The 22,804-nt window shown below is 36.0% G+C and overlaps 2 protein-coding genes across 3 annotated transcripts; both read right to left on the bottom strand.

Annotated features, from left to right (window-relative positions):
- Positions 1-192: 192 nt before the first annotated feature.
- Positions 193-22,768, bottom strand: si:ch211-15d5.11 (oxidation resistance protein 1). Of its 2 annotated transcripts, XM_056476383.1 has the most exons (15): positions 22,522-22,768; positions 20,362-20,596; positions 20,117-20,280; positions 16,641-16,708; positions 14,148-14,282; positions 13,868-13,999; positions 13,595-13,779; positions 11,150-11,472; positions 10,922-11,069; positions 10,262-10,436; positions 4,138-4,248; positions 3,871-4,023; positions 3,272-3,367; positions 2,596-2,669; positions 193-1,444 (listed from the first exon to the last, which is right to left on the bottom strand). In XM_056476383.1, the coding sequence occupies exons 2-15, from the start codon at positions 20,421-20,423 to the stop codon at positions 1,309-1,311; spliced, it is 1,962 nt and encodes a 653-aa protein (XP_056332358.1). In that variant the 5' UTR covers positions 20,424-20,596; positions 22,522-22,768; the 3' UTR covers positions 193-1,308. The 2 variants fall into 2 exon arrangements, with proteins under 2 accessions (XP_056332358.1, XP_056332359.1); XM_056476384.1 differs by lacking the exons at positions 16,641-16,708; positions 20,117-20,280; positions 20,362-20,596; positions 22,522-22,768 and adding an exon at positions 16,367-16,500.
- Positions 6,028-9,251, bottom strand: LOC130244105 (uncharacterized). The gene is made up of 2 exons (XM_056476387.1): positions 8,182-9,251; positions 6,028-6,720 (listed from the first exon to the last, which is right to left on the bottom strand). The coding sequence occupies exons 1-2, from the start codon at positions 8,491-8,493 to the stop codon at positions 6,196-6,198; spliced, it is 837 nt and encodes a 278-aa protein (XP_056332362.1). The 5' UTR covers positions 8,494-9,251; the 3' UTR covers positions 6,028-6,195.
- Positions 22,769-22,804: the final 36 nt, after the last annotated feature.

The following is a 22,804-nucleotide window of genomic DNA, read 5'->3' as shown; positions in this document are numbered from 1 at the left end:
TTCAAATAGCATTATTATGTTTTATTATACTATCAAATGCAATTAGTCAAATTTGGATGTACTTTGTTCTGACCCCAAACCTTTGAAATATTTCCATTTTCCAAATTTAAAATCATGTCCCTATAACTACAGTCGTGTGTAACTAATACTCTAAACAACTCTTAAACAATATTCTTTTTATGAACAAAACAGTAAGTGTTAATCTGTTTTATTAGGCAACGAGTTAATGAACACTTCCAGTACTGAGTGATTGCATTTTCACATGTATAAATATTGCGTTGGTTTGTATGACTCTTATTTAACATTTGCAGAGCTATTGTTTTTGCACAGACATCTTTGTGAACTGATGTTATTACATTTAAGAGTTATTTACAGAAAGAAGGTTTCCTACAGGTCAGTAATCATCCATCTACAGAGATTTTTAAGACTTTTTGTGAATGTCTAAGAAAGGATTGTGACGCCGAATGCCTCTCAAGACATAAAACATGCAACTGAGGTTTGTCTGAGAGTTTATGCTTGTGGTATTCAGCCCAAAGTCATTTCAGTCTTGGTTTTGTTTTGGCTTGAGTGATGCGAAAACTTTTCCATGTGTAAAAGTGCAGCTGTGGCTTTAAACTAACGGCTAAACCAGTGTGTACATCCAATGACCTGCTTACTAACAGCACAAAAGACTATAATCAGCGGTGTTAAAGGGATAGTTTACCCAAAAGTGAAATTCTGTCAATTCACTCACCCTTCACTCTTTCTGTTGAACACGAAAGAAGATATTTTGAGGAAAGGTTTTCAGCTTTCTTCAACATATTTTTTAGTGTTCAACAAAATTAGAGAACTCATATTGGAGCCACTTGAGGGTTAGAAAGTAGTATATTGAGATGTTTGTGTGAACTATCCTTTTTAAGTCAAGTTTAGAGTTCTACGATAACAGATTTAAACAAAAATTGACAGTATTCACACTGTAACAAAATGGGATTCTTCATCAACTTCAATGTTAGAAATGTACCGTTCAGGTAATGTTATTTGAGTCCTTCATTCAGCCCCAAATGTATTTCTTGTACGATGAGGTGCACTTTCTCCAATCCTGAACTGAACTCAAATGCATCTTAATCACAAGACAAAACAGTCTTTTCTTCTTCATGATGGTAGTAAACACGATGGGTGAGCTTTCATTCAATGCAAAACTCTTCCCTTGACTTCACATTTTGCAGTGTCTCATTCCCTTCTTTTTTACCAGTGTCAGTAAACTCATGAATAATGGCCATATTTTCCGCTAAATCAAGATGTTTTGGATTATTTACAATGTTTGTTCTGTCAGCCGAATGTCCAAGCTTCCAGGTCCAGAATGGTGAAATCGTTGGTCTCCGACAGACTGCAGTTGTTGAAGGTGAAACAAGGGCTGCTCCTGCCCAAAAACAACCTCTCATCCACCCAAAGACCGAAATGACCACTAAGGAGAAAAGAGGCAAGTGAAATTTTTAAGTAAACTTTAATGTTGAAGTCTGAAATGAACGTGAATAAGACTTTTGTTTTGTATTTGACAACAGGCAAACAGTCAGAATGTTCTATTTATAATCATCCAATTTTATAAAGGTGATGCTATACTAATAAATTCATCACAAATGTGCATTCATTAGAATATTAATATACACTTCCTGACAAAAGTCTTGTCGTAGATCCCAGTTGTAAGAGCAACAAATAATAACTTGATATCTAGTTGATTATTTGGAAAAGTGGCAGAAGGTAGATTTTTCTGATAAATCATCTGTTAAACTGCATCCCAATCATCCCAAATACTGCAGAAGAGCTATTGGAACCTGGATGGACCCAAGATTCCCCCAGAAATTAGTCGAGTTTGATGAAGGAAAAATCATGGTTTGGGTTTACATTCAGTATGGGGTGTGCGAGAGATCTGCAGTTGACAACATCAACAGCCTGAGGTATCAAGACATTTGTGCTGCCCATTACATTACAAACCACAGGAGAGGGCAAATTCTTCAGCAGGATAGCGCTCCTTCTCATACTACAGCCTCCACATCAAAGTTCCTGAAAGCAAAGAAGTTCAAGGTGCTCCAGGATTGGCCAGCCCAGTCACCAGACATGAACATTATTGAGTATGTCTGAGGTAAGATGGAGGCAACATTGAAGTCGAATCCAAAAAATCTTGATGAACTCTGGGAACCCTGCAAGAATGCTTTCTTTGCCATTCCAGATGACTTTATTAATAGGTTACTGAGTCATTGCAGAGATGTATGGATGCAGTCCTCCAAGCTCTTAGGAGTCATACACAATATAATAATTTTTCCACTACACCATGACTTTATATTCTATACTGTACATTATTTCTGTTAAGTGACGAGACTTAACTAAAGCAACGTCAGACATTACCGTCTTAAATAAATCATTTAAAATCAAGGCATTATCATATTTTATTTTGATGAAATAAGACTAATCTAGAGGCCTTTACCTTTTATTTAAGCCACTTCTGATACCAAATGATCAACTGGAACTCAAATTATTATTTGGTGTTCCTAAAACTTGGATAAGCGACAAGACTTTTGTCAGAAAGTGTATATCTGTACATGCAAAACACTACTGTACCTTCCTCCTCCAATAGCAAAAGAGTCCAAATCTCCTTTGATGAAAAAGGAGTTTTCACCAGTCCATTTGAAACACTTAAAGAAAATAATAAATGTAAAATCTGTTAGTTTAAGGGCATTTACAACAGGTTTCCATAAATAAATTGAATTTCATTGAAAGCCTGTCCATTTGTTTAACCTCAATGACAACAGAGTTTGTTATTCTGTCTGTCTAGTTTAACAACAGTGAAGTAATTTAAGCAGCTAAAAGTTGAATCTCAACAATACAAACCATGAAGCAAAAAATGCATGAAAATCTCTCAAAATAGACAATTGTTCAAGACTGTATTTTATTAACAGACATAGCTTCAATCCCACAATGCCTTGTGAATTACAATCAAAATACAGACAATATATTAAATGTTAGATATTAAACATTTATTTGCAAAACACCTACACATTTTGGACAAGGTGGCCAAACAAAAGCATTTAGTTCATTTAATTTTAAATTGTTTTATCCCTTAACATCTTTTGGAGTGTGTGATCCAAACACACACATGTACATATATATTTTTATAAATATTTTATTTTAAAAAGTATAAATAACCAGAGTGAGCTGAGCTAGAGATCTCTTCGCATGAATGTTTTTAGATCTGGAACCCAATTATTGTGCTCAAAGTAAATGTACTGGGATTTACCTTAAAGCGTGGGTGAGACAGGAACAGGAAGGTCTCTCCAGTACCATAAAATGCATCACTAGGATGCAGCGGGTGTGAGAGAAAGCTCCCAAAAACCTGAGGGGAAGTTAAAACCACTCAAAGAACTGATACACATTGACAAAATTAAATCAACGGACCAATTTAAAGTGTTGAGTTGTGAGGGATGTTTTTGAATCAAATGCAATGTAACCCTTGTCCATAAGATGTCTAGTGAATAATGACTAGAGCTGAACAGAATCTGTGGACAGTTTTTGGTATTTCTGTGCAGAATTTTTTAATTATTCTGAGAGTACGGTAACTTAAAACTTATTAAATAAAAAAATAATTACTTTTATATAAGGTTTATAATGCAAATCCAATTAAATCCACTTGTTTGGTAAACAAAGCAAGTCTCTCATATATCTACTAAAACCCAGAAAATATGACTTACAAACTGTATTGTATATAACCGCTTACATATTATTCAATAATATTACTGAATTTAATATAAAACTGAATATATTTACACAATGGCAGACTAAAAAAATCTGCAGAAATCTGCACGCAATTTCCATGTGGGTCTAATGTTAATGACTGACCTGCTGGTTGTGGTCCTTGATGAGAATCAGCACAGGTGAGTCAGTGGTGCTGAGTTTCCTGTAAAGAGTCTTGAGGCTGGCCCCGTGTTTGTCTGTGCTGTACGACAGCTGCCATGTGTATCCAATCGTACGTGGAGGAAGCTCTCTGGAGATCTGAGAGAAGAGTCATAATGCATATCAAACTCTCTTGACTGGACAACCAGATTCAGAGTCTCCATTCAGAGAGCGTTGAGCTCTGACTTTGGCTGTGTGCAAGTGCATACTGACCTCTCGAACTTGTTGGGCGTCCAGTATGACACTCTGGCTCAGTATGTAACTCAAACTATCTGGTTCAGTAGAGCCTGGAGCTTTCAGAGCACTCTCCTCCGCTGACACCATCTGTACAGGGACAATGTGTGCGTGACAAACCAACCCATTCACTACTGTTGTAAGCTTTGGGTCAATTATGTTAAAATAATATCTTATTAGGATACAAGGATAAAATCAGTACATTTAAGGAGAGTTATACTGTTGCGAAAAGACTTGTATCTGGAAAGATGTTATATTTATTAAAGAATCTTTAAAAAAAAATGAAAAGTAAAGTTTGTAGACAAACTTTATGGTGTCTTGAAAAAGCCTAGCCTGAAAGTTTGAAGTAGTTTAAAAGTTTAACTAATTGAAGTAGATTTTAAGAAGTTTGAAACAGTCGCCATAGAGAGATAAGTACATATGTGTCAGCATAATTCTAGTATGGACTGGCAAGTTTCTTGCTAGGGTGTTCTGAGTGGTTACTAGGACGTTGTTAGGGTGTTCTAGGGGGTTGCTAGGGTGTTTTAGGTAGTTACTAAGGTGTTGCTAGGTTGTTGTTGAGGATTTCTGAATGGTTGCTAGGTGGTTGCTAAGGTATTCTAGGTCATTGATAAGGTGTTGTTAGGTGGATGCTAGGGTGTTTTGATTGATTGCTAAGGTGTTGCTAAGTGGTTGGTAGGCGGTTGCTTAGATGTTGCTATGGTGTTCTGAGTGGTTGCAAGGCGGTTGTTAAGGTGTTACTAGGTGGTTGCTAGGCGGTTGCCAAGGTGTTGCTAGGTGGTGGCTAAGGTGTTGCTAGGTGGTTGATAAGGCGTTGCTAGGCAGTTGCTAAGGTGCTGCTAGGTGGTTGCTAGGGTGTTCTGAGTGGTTGTTAGGTGGTTGCTAGGCAGTTGCTAAGGTGTTCTGAGTGGTTGCTAGGCCGTTGCTAAGGTATTGTTAGGCGGTTGCTTAGGTGTTCTGAGTGGCTGCTAGACAGTTGCTGACATAAATTAGCATGTTTCTAGTATGAATAAGCATCATGCTAGCATGTTTCTAACATAAATTAGCATGGTTCTATTATGAATTAGCATGTCGCTAGCAAGTTTCTAGTATAAACTAGCATGTTGTTAGCATGAATTTAGTATGATTAGCATGTTGCTAGTATGATAAGTATGTCGTATGTTTCTAGTATGATTGGTATGTTGTTAGTATGTTCAATGTAAAGTCAATGGCAGTTTTTTAATAATGCTAGGGTGTGGCTAAAAAGTTTAAAGGTGATCAGAGATTGGCAGATTGATAGTCAGAATTAAATTAGCCCAAAAAAGTTTGGTCCAATATTAAGTCAATGGGACTTTTCCAGGTCAGTTTTCAAAAAAACATAAGTCGGATCAGTTGGAAAAGATATAGCAACCAGAGTCAGACCAGTTTGGAAGAGAAGATGCATATAGAAATTAGTCTCAGAGGAAGAAGACCACAGAAGAATAAGTGTATGTAGTATAACAGTATGTTAGCTTTCTCAAGCCACCATGATAAAAACCTATCAAGGTTTTTACTTCATTTTAAAAATCTTACCAAACATAAAAAGGCTGATAATGTAACTACACACTGCTATGTAACTAAAACTGCTGTTGTCCCATAAAAGTACATTCAATTTCCATTTTGCTGGCTCTTATTAATCCTCGTGGTGTATTTAAAGTAAAATCTTTCAATAATGCATGTGGTTTGTGGACTCATTAAGGTATGCAGTGTCCTTTCTAATCTGTCACACTGAACTCTAATACCACATGAAAACTGATCATATTCTTTGACCTGTCTGTTCACTTTGTCTTCACATAGTAGCAATACACAAATAAGTTTTGAAACTTCATTAAAAATGAAATCACAGTCCAGTTCAGTTTCAACATTTTTATTCGATGTTTAATAAAAGGTATTAAACAAATACTTTTACAATTGTTTTAAGTATAAATAAAACTATTTACAATTCTAATGCTGTGCAAAACGGCCATATTTAAGAAAATAATCTTTCCATTGTTCAGAGTCCTCAGCGAATGCTTTTAGTTACTTGTTGGTTCTCTGTTCAGCCTCATATAGTATTTGATATATCTTGAACTTAACCTCGGATTTCAGTCGAGGGTCAATTTTGGCCAACATGTCCACGATGACAGAAGCGAATCTGAAATCCTCACTGTCCTGATGTGCGATCTTCTCCCTTGTCCATTCCAGCTGCTCCAAGATATTCAACAAGCCGGCTTCAGTGGTCGACTTCCTTTTTGGCATCAAATCTGAAGAAGATGGTGAGGCATTGGAACTGGGTGAGATGTTTTGTACAGAAAAAGCTGAAACTAAACAGGGCGAGGCGTAACATTTGGGCGATGGACAGGGTGGAGGCGGTGTGGACGAGGTAGCAGGAACAAGAGTGGATTGAGTAGAGAGAACAGGAGTGGATGGAACTGGTGATGAAGGCATGAGGGACAGAGGTGAAGGGTTGTCTGAAGTCCCAGTCTCTGATGTTCCTGATGCTGAGGACATTTGTAAGCTCTCTGTCTTTATGAACTCCTCAAAGGGGACTCCTTTACATCCATCCTTAATGAAGAAAACACAATCACATTCAGGTCTAAACGGCACAAATTATAAACATACAGAAAAATAGATCTGTTTCACAAATATTCCCATTTATTACAATTAGGCATTGGACGATAACTGTTTTCAAGGTATACTGCAGTTTGGAAAAGATTTAAACCCCCCAAAACTTTCTGTTATACCGCTCCTACGGTATATGTAAGATGTTTTTGTTTTGTTTTGTTTTGTAGTTTTATAGGATAACAGTATCTCCAGCACAAAAGATGTCAAAAGAGGACGATTTAAAATGTAAAGAAATCTGTTTTTGAAACTAATAAAGACACCAAAAGTCAATGATTAATCTGAATTATTCAGCTTGACATGTTTACTGCTTCAAAATATTATAAATGTTTCTCAAAGTACAATATATTGTGTTCAAATGGGGAAAAGGTATCTGTTTTTGCCCAGACATTTAAAAAGAATATATTTTACGGCAGTAATCACAAAACCGTGAAACCATTATATTATACAATATATTTTTATCCAAGGTTATCATACCGTCAGAATCTTATACCAGCCCATGCCTGATTACAATGTAAATGTATTCATTATTATCTCTAAAATAAACAACTTTACTTTGAAAACCACTAAAAAACAAGCACTAACATTATTTTCTTTCATATTATAGCATATTACTGACTGAAAGAGATTACTCCTTTCAACAGTTTTTAGAGTGACCGTGGCAGATTTCTCACTCAAGACTGAGGTATGAGGCATTATTTATTTTACCTAATACACCATGCTGCCAACCTAAATAAAAGCACATTATAAATTGTTTATGCACATCATATTCTGTTTGTTGAACATAATGAAAATTTTAGCGTGGTTGACTTTTATTCTTTTAATCAATCTTGTATTGTGTGTATGTATGTATGCATGTATGTATGTATGTATGTATGTATATGTATATATATATATATATATATATATATATATATATATATATATATATATATATATATATATATACACACACACACACACACACACACACACACACACACACACACACACACACACACACACACACACACACACACACATATATTCTCTTACTTTTGTTTGTAAACTGTCATAAAAATATGATAAATAAATCTTCAAAAAAGACTGAGGTATTATGAAGTTAAACAGATTTCACAATTAATATAACATGAAATACACACGCACATATATTTATAATGCAGTTTTAAATGAAAGGTAAGTGAGAGGCTTCCCAAGCCACGCCCCTTTGTTTACTTTCTGACAGAACTTTAGAAGATTTTGAGTACGACTGTATAAAGTCTCTTAATCATATAAATCATACAACAAAATCCACAATATGCAGAAGACAACATGATACAATTTAATTAGCTAGAATCAGATCCAACTCAATAAGAAGCTAATCAGACAGTCACGTCATCGATAAAAACAACTTGCGTTGCTTACCTTCGCATTCAGACTTTTTTCTCGATGTTTAACATATTGGCACAACCACCCCAGCTCTGCCACGATCTTCCTGTATGAGCCTGGATCCTTGCTGCTTGTGTGGATCTTCCTCTTGATCCTCACAAACTTGTCTCTTAGATTTTTCCACGCTTTACGGCATTCCGCTTCGTTTTTCCCGGTGGCGGCGGAGATATCGTTCCACGCAGTTTGTGTCAACTCAAGGTCACCATGATCGTGCAGATTCGGGTCATAGATGATCCGGTGTCGCCGCACGTTCTCTGCCAACGTCCTCTCGAAGTTACTCATTTTCATTTTAGCTGCGAAATATGATAACCATCAACGCACAAAAAGCTGCAGGACACTGCGATGACGTCACTGCTGTGCGCGGACGCGAGTGTTTGAGGTGGAGCTGCAGTTCTCCACTGTCACGACCGATGGCGCTGTGGTAGCCTGCAAAACAGCTTTTTCTTTTTTAATAACTTTGGCTGGCCTCTTTATCTACAGTAAGTGCTTATATAATTATTTCTCATTTGTAAAACACTGATTTGTTTTAGCAGTAAGTGGTGATTGGCGAACACAAGCGATAGTTTCTGGAAGATACCATTTAGGCCTAGAGTCTGTTAAGAAAATATTGATTTTAGGTAATAAGTATATCTTTCCCTATTTTACACATGTAGATGTGTGAAAAAAATCCTAATGTATGAACATTGATCATCTTGTATATAATATGAATTCACAGATACATCTGACGGGAAAAAGACAAGTACATGAGGTAAGAGCTGACTCGTGGTGGCTTGTAAGGCTTGTAATCCAAAAGGTAATACAAGATAAAATTAAACAAATTTTGGGGTTTGTAAGATCTTTAAGGAACAACAGTTGGATTTTAACATGTAAAATGCTGCTTTAGTGCAGAGGAAAACATTGTAATGCAATATAATTGCAGGAAACATCAATGTTGAAAAACGATTTGTTGAATAAAGCAACAGCATCTGCAACTTTTTTTGTAAAATATAAATGATTTTGTTGTTAGTTTTGACACATTTTGTGGTAAGCAGTTTGACTTTCTGTTTTTCTGTGCCAGTCTTTTGTGATTTTAAAATGTGTAATGCGTGTCAAGGTTTTTTTTTTTTTTTTTTTTTTTGGCACTCAAAAAGTCCACTTTTTAAGAAAAAAAAGAACCAATGCTTTTAAAAGGCTGGCTACGGGTCTGTGACTGTGATTTTTTCACTCTCAAAGTGCTTTTAGCAGCTGACTTGGATTTAATGACTACAATGATTACAATTTAAGCTAAAAACTTATATTCTACTGTAGAGTAATAGTAATCTACTTGGATCCCTTGAGGGTGAATAAAATAGCAGCAGATTTTCATTTCTGAGAACTATGAACTATCCCTTGAGGAGATTGACAAATTACTTATAATGTATTTATTTACACATAAAATGCTCAGCATATGAGTACACCCCCCACAAATCTCTCATTTAAATTAATATTTTATATAGGATGCTTTACAATATTATATTTGTGCATATACATTAGTTTAGTCAGTACTGAAGCCAAATCTGGAGTTTATCTCACAAAATAACTTACAATAATGGTTCAAAAATTAGTAGGCCCAATTTATAATGCTAGGGAAAAATATTAAATACAATTTTCAGAAATGGCAAAAATCAAGAGAAACCAAGAGTAATCAAGAGTAATATTTTTTTGCAATATTTTGCATAGATTGAAAGTCTTTCCATTTCTAAAGACGTTCTGTACCTTAAATAAATATATCTGTTTAATGAATCTGTTTTCTTCAAATGCACCAATATATATTATCCATATTCACTGAGAAATGGAGAAAAATATTAAATTATTAAAATGGGGTGTACTCAATTATGCTGAGAACTGTACATTCAGTCAAGGCCGAAATTATTCATAAACCTTGGCCATGAATAACTTCAGTGCTTGACTGTATATTTACAAAGTGAGTTTTTAGTTTTAATAAAGTTACGGAAATCAATTCCTACATATTCTTCTAATTATTTATTTGGTTTGTATTCTCAAATTTACTTGTTCAATCTATTTATATAAAACTAACCTCCCAGTCCTCTCCGGCATGGCCTTCTCGTGGGGACTCCTCTTCTCCTTCCTGCTCCTCTTCATCCAGAAGCACAAAATCCTCTTCATCACGCTCTGCCTCGTCCTCCTCACCTCCCTCCAGGATGCACAGGTCAGGCCGATGTTGACTCAGGTAAGCGTACAACTCATCTGACCTACAGACAGAGAGAAGGAACAAGACGGAGAGATTCAGCAATCTGAACTGTGACACTTTTCATTTTACCAAGAAGACCAGTCTATGCCAATGATCCCCAATATTTTCATTAAGAGACCTCTATTTAAAAAAAATCTAAAGCCTTTTTTACCCCTAAGTTAGACAAAACATGTTAAATTAGTTTTTAGATTTTTGTAAACTGCTAAATCTCCATGAAGATTAAAATATCAACACTAATAATGGTGGCCAGATTTTAATTAAACAAAAAATATTATATTTATCCAGTAACATTACATAAAATTGATATGTTTTTTTCAATCACTGCTGTACACACAGTACACAAAAGTAGGATTAAAATGAATAATTGTTAAAAATGTAATATTAATTGTTTATTCATACAAATTGATTTATTTGTACTAGTACCCTACCCTTCAAATTAGATTGAGTTTTGTGACCCTTGATGCATGTCAGGACCCCCTTAAGTACCTTTCCTGCTGCATAGTGAACCAGGCGTCTCTAGAGGGAATTTTAGATTTAGAAAAAGCCCTTTTCTTCCCATGCTGCAGTTTCTGTCGAATTCTCACAAACATCAGAGATCCGCTTATGCCACTACTTGATGTTGAAGTGCAAGGATCTGGTGAGTAAAGAGAGAGATATCTATAGGCATTAGGTGATAAGTAGAGAGAACTTTTTTGATGAAGTTCTTTTGTTTACCTAATAAGTGTCTTTCCCAATATGACTGCTGTTGGGTTTTGTGTGCGTGTTCAAATGGGTTGTTTCCTCTCTGGACGCTGTCTGGTCCTCCACAGCAGAAAGAAGCAGCCGCAGTTAGCATTCCTCCAGACTGCAGAGTCATCTGTCTTTCAGCTTCAGCCATGTCTTCAGTCTCTCCACATTCCTCATCCTCTACTTCAGCATTCACACTCGAAGGTGCTGTGGAATCATGTGAATCAGGAGCAGGTATGTCCTCTAATGCTGACTGGTGGGGTTTCTTGTTGCTTTGTGTTTTGCTCTTTGATGTCTTAGAACTCTTACATCTGGAAAAAAGAAGGTTAAAAAATAAAATCTGCATGGGATAAATCTCTGCAGTGTCAAATACTCAATAGTTGTGAAATTATTTTTGTTTCAGTATGTTTGACAGATTTTATTTTTATATAAACTATTGTTGCACTACTTGAAATTTGATTTTATGTAAAGATTGTTCAAAATATATGGCAATCATTATTTTTGTCCTTAAAATACAATAAAACAATCTAAAAGTTAATTTAAAGCTTTTTTAAATTAATTTTTTTATTGTATGCCCACATTCACAAAATATTAACATCAAAATGTATAAATGTGGTACAGAGTGTACAGTCTTAAAAAAGAAAAAACTAAATAAATTAATATTAAAAAACATAAATAACTAGGTAAAAATAAAGTACAATCACACTATTTTGAGAGAGTCTTTAGGTGGAGATTAAACAAAAATGGTAAATGAATGACAAGGATCATGTGTTCATTTAAGATAGCTCTTTTTTGTATTCCCAAAGGGGAGAACAAATTCACCAAAATTTGTCAGATTTTTTATGTTTGTCATAGGTATGTTTTTCCTAATGGTAGCCACGAAGCAATTTTTGATATCCACATTGAAAGATGGAGCCTGTGCTGCAGACCAAATTAACAAAATATTTTTTTAATCTAAATATACCAGGACAATAAATAAATGTAATGCATCTTTTTCAAACAGATTGTTCACATTAAGATTTAATAAATACAAAGCTGGGGTCCTATCAAAATTTATCTTAACAATATTTTCCAGTACCTTACGTATTTTCTTACAAAATGGCAAAATTGTCACTGTCCCAAAAACGATGAATGAATGTACCTTTATCTTTTTTTACATTTGAAAGACAAGTCTGTGGTATTGGCAAACATTTTCTTAATACGTATTGGTGTAAGATATATCCTATTAAATAGTTTTAAATTGAGCTCATGGATCCCAAGAGAGGTACATTTCAGGTTTATATTAGCACATACAATGTCCCAGTCATTCTCTTCAATAGTTTGACCAAAATCCTTCTCCCAAACATCGTTAAGTCCTAGTCAGGCAGAAGTGCAATTGTTAGACAAAATGTTATATATCCTTGTTTCAATTACAGTTTTTAAAAATACATTTTTACTACCTTTTAAAGGAACTAAAATAATTTTTAAAAATTTAAGAGATAGTTCACCCAAAACTTTTAAATGTACTCACTATTTACTCTTCTTCAAATGGTTCCAAACCTTTATGAGTTTCTATAATCTGTTCAACCCCAAAAATGATATTTTGAAAAATGCTGAAAACCAATGCTATAGAAGTCAGTGGTTACAGGTTTCCAGCTTTCTTTAAAATATATTGTTTTGTGTTTAACAGAAGAAAGTCAAAAAAGTTTGAAACAAGTATATAAGAATATAGAATTTTCAGTTTTTGGGTGAACTATAAAGGGCACTCATTATTCCTGATTTTACAAGGTGTAAAATATGTCTCTGATGTCCATAGAGTGTGAATGTGACGTTTCAGCACAAAATACCACACAAATAATGTTTTATAACTTTTTGAAACTGATTTTTTTTAGGCTTTGATTGCTTTAATTGTGTCATTTTGGAGACTATCACTTTAAATTCAAATGAGATTGTGCGCCTAGCCCTCTTTTCAAAAGTGGGCGGAGCTCCAAATGCCTGTGTGTCAGCATAGTGGCAGATTCAAAAACAAGACTAATATCCTATGCTAATGAGGTAGAGATTGTCAATATTGGGCGGGGCTTTCCCCTTCTGATGACATGTACAAAAATACAATGTCTGTGCAGACTGTTTTATGAAATGTGATCATACAAAATAAAATTAATACATTTTTACCATTAGAAGCTGCTTATATTCACAGACTGTTACCACACAACTGTGTTTAAACCCCTTATAAAAGTGATTTTTGCATAAAAGGTCCCCTTTAATGACATTATAAATTGTAGAAATGTTATAAAACTTTGATATTACAATTGAACTCGGCTGTCTGCTTTAAAACATATTGTAAAAATAAGAATATTAAGTGTAAACTTAATCTCACCTAATTTCTGAAATGTATGAAAATAATATGAAAAGGCAACTTTTCGATTTTGTAAACAGCAGTGAAACAGGAAGCACCTGTATGTGGTCTTGCTGAAGTAAACATGAGAGATGTCCGTGTAGAAGGACACCGAGGCAAGATCATCCACAGAGCAGGAGAACACATATTCCTCACAGCCGTTCTCCTGAACCAGTGGGTGAGACTTCTGAGGGTCGAAGAAAATCTTACTGGACGTCACCAGCAGTATTCCAGACACCACCCCCTAGTGAGACACAGAGAGTTGCATGTGCTACATTTTATGAAAAACAAATGAAATACAGGCCAGCATAATTTAAACACTACTCTCGCACCTTTCTGTCTGTGATGTAACGAGAGAAAAGCTTGAGGCAAGACAAGCCGGCTGGATCCTCCCCTTGAGAGCATTCAGATGGAAGAGCCAATAAACACACATTTCCATCAGGTAATGGAACCGCCTCCACATCCTAAGAGTGATGAGTACATATCACACAAAGCAGCAGAAGAATCAACGCATTACTGTATGCATGGCGTCACAAAGAGCAGTATTGAGGCTATATTTACTCTCTAATGCTTTAACCAACAATGACTCTAAGCAGACTATTACTCACTTACCGTCAGCTTGTCATATTCTGCATCTGTGGAGGGAGACAAAAGAGTTGCTGTTCCCACCACACCAGTGTCCAACGAGGGATTGAGGCTTGGGACAGAAGCTGTCGGCGAAGAAGTCCATGCCTTTTTCTTGGGTAACTGTTTGAGGTGGTGCATAAGGAAAGACATAGTCAGACTGCCAGCGATTTCACTTCCCTTGCTTCCAACCAGCTGTCCAACCCCCTCATTTCCTTATTCATAGACCCGTGATATCAAATGACTAGAGAGAGTCACAGTGGCCAGAAACTATGAGCTAATCATAAAGGTGTAAATTTAAGGCAAAATGAATTCTAGAAGTCAATGTCATTATTTTCCTTCCTTTTTATGTAATGCCATGTCAGCAGCCAAGACTATTTTCATGGCAAAACATTTCAGTAATAAATATACAATTTAAAATAACAAACAAATGAAAACATAAATTAAATAAGATTTCAGTGTTAATACATGATAAAAATTCTATCATTTTTTCTGGTGTCACTTTGTTAAAAATGTCCTTAAGGGATTTCAAATGTCCTTAAGGGACAGTCCAGTAAAATGTGACTAGCAGTAAGGGGAATTGTGCAGTACAAACATTGAGTGGGGTCTTCACTTTTAAGCAAAAAGGCATGGGTTAATCTTGTATGTCCAATATGACGTCTGGTAAAAATCACTTAATCAAATCTAGTCTTAAAAGTTCTGTTTGAGATTTCAGGTTGTATTTCATACAATTTATTAATTTTGAATGCATCTCACTCCTCTCGCCACTTATTTAAGATTGATGAAAGGCGTTTTAAGACGTTGATAAAAGGTCTCATCTCTGAAGGAGGAATTTGGTATTTGTTCACTCCTTGTTTCAAAGCATCCTTAGCAGCTGCATCAGCTCGCTCATTTCCTGAAAGCCCAACATGTCCTGGAACCCAGCAATAAATAATAAGATAAAGCTGGTTTTGTAGATGGTGAACTTTGGTTAAAATACTATCAATCAAAGGATGATCATTTTTTAAAGATTCCATCACTTGGAGGCATGATTTGGAGTCTGTAACAATAATAGAGTTCTTTTGTTGGACGTTTTCTTTAAATTCCTAAGCTAAAAGTAAAGCATGGGCTTCAGCTGTGAATGTTGAACATTGTTTAGGCAGACTGATTCCATAATGTTGTTCATGTAAAAGAATAAGTTAGAAATTTGATGTCTTATTTGGTATAAACTAAATAGATATATGAGATATGTCCTATTTTGGTGGCCACATAAAAATAACTATAAAAGTGATATGTATTTAATGTTTCAAATAGATTTAATCAAACTAAAATATCAAAAAATGGCTAAATCAATGTTTGATTGTTATTTACTGTATACATCCTGTAGGTCATGTAAAAATTAAAGCACATAGTAATTCTGACCTGTACTAAATTATACTTTTTCTTCCATAATTGTTAACCAAATCCATGAACTCTGCACCTGATTGGCCAAACTTGCATTCTTTATCTCATGTTGCTTTTGTAACAGAACTGTCTCCAAACATGCAAATACTGTTGGATAATATGTAAAGCTAGTATCCACACAAAAGTCGGTTGTTCTTCTATTACTATCTGATAATTTGCATATATTAACCCCTAACTATCACCCAACATATGGAATTCACAATTCCAAATTATTGGTTTTATATATATATATATATATATATATGTTATACATCGTTTGTCAAGATAAGTTCGGGTGTAGAAAATATAGATATATTTTGAAAAAAAAATGTTTTAATTAAGGCAACAGTTAAGGGGTTAACTTCAATTGTTAAAGCTTTAAAAGCTACAGCAAAATGTTCCACACTTTGACAATCATTTAGACGTGAAACGGTTTAAAACCAGCACACTATAAAACAATCTACGGTCAGTTTGTTTCCAAATAGCAGAAAAACCAAACTGAGTATCCATACATTACACATGTATCATAGTACATGTCATCTGGTCAAGGTTGAATAATCACTGACACAATAAACTGTATTTTCAAATATTTCGTCTCTGTGGAACACAAACAAAAATCATTCATTCTTACACACACAAGACACTCGATGGACATCAAATTTAGGAAATGAGAAGAAAAGAGAACATTGGATATGAACCTAAAGCATTTAGCCCGATCATCAAATTAGCTTAGTTTATTATCCCTGCTTTATTAATTACTTTTAAAATGAATAAATGTTTGTTACCAAAAACTTCATAGTCCATTTTCTCTCATTATATTTGCTGTAAAGTTCCCAAGTTTTCCTTGAAATATCCATTCAAACGCTTTTGTTAGTGGAGATATTTCAAAGCTTGACTGCATCAAATGGGGTGTTTCAGCAACCTTTGCTCCTAAGCTATCAGTAGATGACAGATATATATGACATAATGCTGGCGGTTATATTTATGGAGAATTCTATGTTTATTGGCAGGAGTGTAAAGGTGGTGAAGTGTGTGAACAGGTTTAAAAACTTTACTCACTCCATCTCCATTGTTTGTGCATAACGCCAAAGTCTTCATTGTTGGATCTTTAGCTGGAAACGCCGCCTCTATGAAGATAAAGAGCAAAAGTATTTTAAACGGCATGACAGCAGATGTGTTTGTTTCTTCAGCTGTTAACTACAAACACACTGGGCTAGCAGAAAATGTCATTTTAAACCATGTGTCATAGTCACAGTCGAATTTGAGAGTGCTGATCTCAATAATCAGCAACGATTGAAATAATTTAATTTCAGACTTTAATTGCATGTGTACAACTGGCTTTAATGTGTAAAAAATGTACTGTAAAATACAGCAATAATTTTTATATTATTAATATTTATAGTAACATTTTAACAACTAAAAAGAAATATTTTATATCCTTACATGTGTTTTATTTCAGTGATGGCAGAGCAAAATTTTCAGCAGCCATTACTCCAGTTCTTAATACCATATGATCCATGTTAAAAAGTCAAAATGCTTAATATATTTGTGGAAACTATAATTTTTTTCTGGATTCTGTTTTATACCATTATAAATATTTTTACTGTCAATTTTGATCAATTTAATGGATCTTTGCAGAATAAAATTATTTAGACGAAAATGCTAATCATGGATTAATATGCTAACTCTGGCTAGAAAACAATTGCTAAAAAAAAAACAGTTATTTTAAAGTTTCAGATGTGGCTTTTGTCAAGCTTCCAACCAAGTTTGTCATCAAACAGTACTATTTACAGTATATAATGCTCATTTAAGCCCTGGTCAGATCACACAATTTTGTCACATTTTTGGCACGATTTCCTTGACGTAGGTTGTCATGGGGAGTCGTAAACGACAGTTCACAACAACTGATACCATGTCTGCGACGCCTCACGACACCATCGCAGAAAGTCTAGCATGTTTAATCTTTTCCCTGATCTTCACGAAGAGTTCCATCACGTGGGTGACACTGGACAAAAGGAGCACATAATCTATCAGTTATATCTGCAGGTGCTGGCATTAATACGTGGGTCAGGTCAAAAAAATAGGCTGCATATTCACTTATGGGTGGGTCGAGGGTGGATAAGTTCAATCATTGATTATGCAAACTTTAACTACTTTCTCTAAAATATTATGGTGTTTTAAGCAATTTTATCTGACAGACTGGCACAAATATGCAGACATCTCCATTCTCACGAGTTTCTGAGGTCTCTTAGCCTTCCGACCGAGTTCGTTCTTCTAAAGTAATCTGCGAACATGTTCAGTGCTGCAAATACATAAAAAAGCCTGTCTTGCTTATTCAAATTACTTGATTAAACTAATTAAATTGGCAATGCATGATTTTGTCATTAAAAATTAAAAGTTTCATGCAAGTTTTTCTGAAACTGTGAATATTTCACTGTAATTTTATTTAGGCTAGATTTTATTTTATTTAACAATCCAGTTTGTGCTTTGGAGCAGAAGCATGGCCGGTTTTAAAGCACATCACCTCAGATGATATTCGTTATTCTTGTTCATCTAGTAGATATCTGATGAACAAAAAATACATTAAAAATAAGATACAAATTATACCAAACAAAATTCATTTGAGAAAGAAATTTTTTCCAAGAAAAATGTACGAATTATATATTTTTTGTGCCTGTACACTACTCAGCTGTGCTGGTAGATTATTTTTTTTCACTAGGATTTAATTAATACTTCACTGTAATTGTTGTATCACAAACCTCTGTCATATATTTGCAAATTTTTTAATATGTCATTATTTTAAAGTTTATGTCTTGAGCATCTGATTTTTCCTTGCTGCTGATGTGCTTTCATTTTCTCTGTCTCACCTGTGGCAAGTTCAGGCAAGGGATCGTTTAATAAGCAACCCTGGCTGGAACATATGCATTTAGATTTAAAAGAAAATATCTTAAAGAGCCCATATTATGGGTTTTTGAAAATGCCCTTCCATGTAGTGTGTAACACAGCTCTAAGTGAAGTGAAATATCCAGCTAAGGCTTAAATCTGTAAGTGTACAGTGTTTAAAACTATTGATTCATCTATAAAAGAGTCGACTCATAGTGCTTCAAACGAGTCGTCTTGATAACGAGTCATTAGGTGTTTTGCGATGACGCAGCCACGAAACACAAGCCTCGCCAGTAGTTACGCGCGCAAACCAGGGATATTTTGAAACCTGCGGCCCCGCCCACTAACACAGAAAAAACACTAGACACACACACACACAGACGCCGCCGGTCGAATGAAGTCACGCTGTGCTCAGATGGATAATATTGACAGTCTCTACCCAAAGATGAGTTGTGAACTGTGAAGAGTCAGTGGTTGAGGTTTATTCACTAGTGTAAGTAAGTGCGATTAAAATTGTTGCCTCGTTTAACTTGCAAATTATGTATTTATTGTGTTTTGTTACTTGTTAACCTGGTACAGTACACGCGGTTACTCTTTATATTCTCTTATCACATGTAAGCCACGTTAAAAACGTGACGCGTGCCGCTTTGTTTACGGATTTAACGTTAAAGGCTTTTGTGAGCTCGCGTTCCACTGCCGTTTGTCGTTGCTATGGCCATCGTAAGCTAGGAGACAGGAGACTCGCGTCGCTTTCCCTAGTTCTTCTGAGGAGCGTTGTGTGTGTGTGTGTGTGTGAGAGAGAGAGAGAGAGAGAGAGAGAGAGACTCGCGTCGCTTTCCCTAGTTTTTCTGAGGAGCGTTGTGTGTGTGTGTGTGTGTGTGTGTGTGTGTGTGTGTGTGTGTGTGAGAGAGAGAGAGAGAGAGACTCGCGTCGCTTTCCCTAGTTCTTCTGAGGAGCGTTGTGTGTGTGTGTGTGTGAGAGAGAGAGAGAGGGAGAGGGAGAGAGAGAGACTCGCGTCGATCTCCCCAGTTCTTCTGAGGAGGGTTGTGTGTGTGTGTGATAAAAGCCTTACACTATGAAGCGCGTGTGCACTGTGACTACTTTTATATAGTTGATTACCAGCTGGGCATTTCACTCTGTCTCATGCTGAAGCCTGTCACTGTCGACCAATCGCAGCAGGCTGTCATCGGTCCAATCAGCGCAGATTAGCTTCGCGCTGAGGAGGGGTTTGGGAACAAATGAATCGCTGAACGATTCATATGGGAGTCGTTGGGATAATTAGGTAAAAATAAATGCAGATTATAAGACCATCAAAGTGTTTTATGACCTTGCATGCATATTAGACTGTTGTTGGAGACCCTTACAACCTAAATATGACCCTATTTCATGTATAATATGGGCTCTTTAATATTAAAAACTATTTGTCAGCAAGCATCAGTGTTTATTGAGATTGACATAAGATAAAAAAAACATTGAAATTAAGATGAGAAATATTGACATCACGGTATGACTGATTGTGAAGGAACGTGTAGTCTGGCACATTTGTCCCACGATAAGTCAAGATTTTAGCAAGATCATTTTTTTTCCCCTCGCATAATCTGGCATTTGTAACCAACAATAAAACTGTGTGATCTGACCGGGGCTTTACGTACCCTTCAGATAGTATTGTCTTAGCTTGGGGTTTCGGATTTGGTGATGTCCTTTGATGCCCTCCTGTCCAACATTTCTCCCCATCGCACCCGGAGTGCCAATGGAGCACTGAGCAGAAATGAAGCCTGGAGTCTGTGAAATTCCAGCTGGAAGCTTTGATCCCAGTCTAATGACAAAATGAGTTTGATCTTTACATTATTAAGGTTTCTGTTTTATATTTATTACTTTTGACCCAACCAGACCTTACCTATTTTTAACATTTCCAAAATAGCTGGCCCTGCTCTTGTCTCTCGGAGCTCTGTGGTCCATGAGGTCTCACTGCTGAGATTGAGAACTGGTCAGTCAAAAAAAAGTTCACCCTTTCAGCGCAGGAATCAGCGATGAAATGACTGCCCACTGCTGCGTCGGCATCTGGAATACTTCCTCTTCCTCCTCACCATCCTCATCATCATTCTCTGCACTCTACAGCAAACCTGCAAAACCTGCAATATGAGAGCAAGAACGGTGAGTCTGTAACTGATTGTTATTTAGTTTTAGCTAACTGATAAGTCCTGTTTCATTTTATTTCTAAGCTGAAAAATGACTATAATACATTTTACCATGATTTACAGAAGACCCACCAAAATGCCATTCTTTCAAAGTTAGTAATTCTTATACCAAAAACCTCAGGTACATCAATAAGAATCATTCATTCATTCTCCTTCGACTTAGTCCCTTATTTATCAGGGGTCACCACTGTGGAATGAACTATTCTGGCATTTGTTTTATGCAGCAGATGCCCTTCCAGCCACAATCCAGTACTGGTAAACACCCATGCACTCTCACACTCACTCACACACACACACACGCACACACACGCACACACACACACGCACACACGCACACGCACACGCACACACGCACACGCACACACACACACTCATACACTCATACACTATAGCCAGTTTAGTTTATTCAATTCATCTGTAGTGTATGTCTTTAGACTGTGGGGGAAACCGGAGTCCCCAGAGAAAACCCACGCCAACACAAGGAGAACATGCAAACTCTACACAGAAATGCCAAATGGCCAAGCCGGGACTCAAATCGCCTTCTTGCTGTGAGGCAACAGTTCTTACCACTGAACCACCCTAATAAGAATCATTTGATTACATATTAAAATACTCTACTTAAAGGCAGAGTACCTAATTGCTAGAGGCCGCTTATTTACAACAAAGAAAAGGTGTAGTTTGATAACAGCGTGACTGAGTGTGGGAATCATCTTCATTACATCCTATATGGGACTCTGAAATCTGAAGCTGAAGTATTCAAAATAATTATCATGGTAGTATGAAGCAAAGCAAAGCTGAAAGCTGTGGAAGCGAAGTGAGATCGCTGAAGTAACTGCTGATGAGGGAAGAGCACATCGATGCACAAAAGCAGCAGAGCTTTTATTATGCCACCGTCATTCTGCCTTTCCAGTTCTTCAGCTTGTGATCACATAGAGAAGAAGCAATGCTGTTAATGTAAAATTCATTCATTCATTTTCCTTCAGCTTAGTCCCTTTATTCATTAGGAGTCGCAGGCTAATAATTCTGACTTTAACTTTGTATATAAACCAGTATGTAACACTGTTCTAGTTCTTTTATTGTAAATAAATCTTACACATTGTGCCTTTAATGAGGACACAGTTCAACCCTAAAACATGAATTAACTGCCTTTTTAAATCTTTTTATTTACCACTTACCTAAAATTTAGGATAATCCTTTTATTCGTTCCATATAAAAAAAAAATTATGCTGAATGATTTAGATACATTATCTCACCCTTATTGACATATTTATTTTCACAAATGTGTTCTGAAACATTTAAGCAGACACTTGCTTTATAAACAATGAAATCCTTTCAAATAAAGATTGCCAGTAAGATCTCGTTTTCTTTATACCCACATAAACATATTTAATAGGCTACTCTTAAAATGCATGTGGTCTAACAAAACCCAAGTAAGCGGATTTATGCAAACTAGCTCGCTTACTAATGTAAACAGAAAATATCAAAGTCCATTAATGATGTGCTTGATCGAGTGAATATAACAAAACAGACGTCGAAGCAACAATCAGGCCCAAAACAGCTCAAGTTGGGGATTGTTAATGCAGTGCTGAAGGCCGAGCAGCATCACAATGTCGCACTTCTGTGTCCAGCAGCAACTCTAACGCATATAAACAACATTAATAAGGCCCGATGTTACCAACAACTGGCTCTTTTCTCTATAATACAGAAACTGATGATTATTGTCTGCATCTGATTCAAATTCTTCAGCAGTCTAAGATGGATCATTCATTGTGCTGAGCTCTTTTGTGCGTTTCTCTCAACTTGGCACTAAACTTTGGTTTTAATGAGGTAAAATCACCAAATATATCAACCGAGCTTACCTTGGTCTTTAATGATGCCAGAAAACGAGCAGCTGATCGGGACGCTCCGCATGATGGGCTGTCATGTGTTTTGATGCCGCTGCGGTGAATCTGTCACCAGTCATTAGATAAGAGCACAACACTGCGATCAAAACCGTATACTCTCTCTTAATTCTCAAGTACATGAGCTAAATGTCCATCCAGAATGCACTGGATAAATTATCTGCGTGAATCCATTTACGTAGCTTTGTTTCAGTGCGTTATGGCTAAGCAGTCACTTTTTTCAGTAAGGTGACTTTTATTT

The sequence above is a fragment of the Danio aesculapii genome, chromosome 17 (genome assembly GCF_903798145.1).
Source record: "Danio aesculapii chromosome 17, fDanAes4.1, whole genome shotgun sequence".
Classification (NCBI taxonomy): domain Eukaryota; kingdom Metazoa; phylum Chordata; class Actinopteri; order Cypriniformes; family Danionidae; genus Danio; species Danio aesculapii.
The sequence above is the reverse complement of the archived record's forward strand: the minus strand, read 5'-3'. Positions and strand labels throughout refer to the sequence as shown.

Coding starts and splice junctions, on each gene's coding strand:
- si:ch211-15d5.11 (XM_056476383.1), bottom strand. CDS start 20,423: ATGGACCACAGAGCTCCGAGAGACAAGAGCAGGGCCAGCTATTTTGGA. Junction 11,070..11,149: donor TTGGGAAAGACACTTATTAG/GTAAACAAAAGA, acceptor TTTACTCACCAG/ATCCTTGCACTTCAACATCA. Junction 4,249..10,261: donor ATGCCGGAGAGGACTGGGAG/GTTAGTTTTATA, acceptor GTCCCTGTACAG/ATGGTGTCAGCGGAGGAGAG.
- LOC130244105 (XM_056476387.1), bottom strand. CDS start 8,493: ATGAAAATGAGTAACTTCGAGAGGACGTTGGCAGAGAACGTGCGGCGA. Junction 6,721..8,181: donor AAAAAAGTCTGAATGCGAAG/GTAAGCAACGCA, acceptor TTCTTCATTAAG/GATGGATGTAAAGGAGTCCC.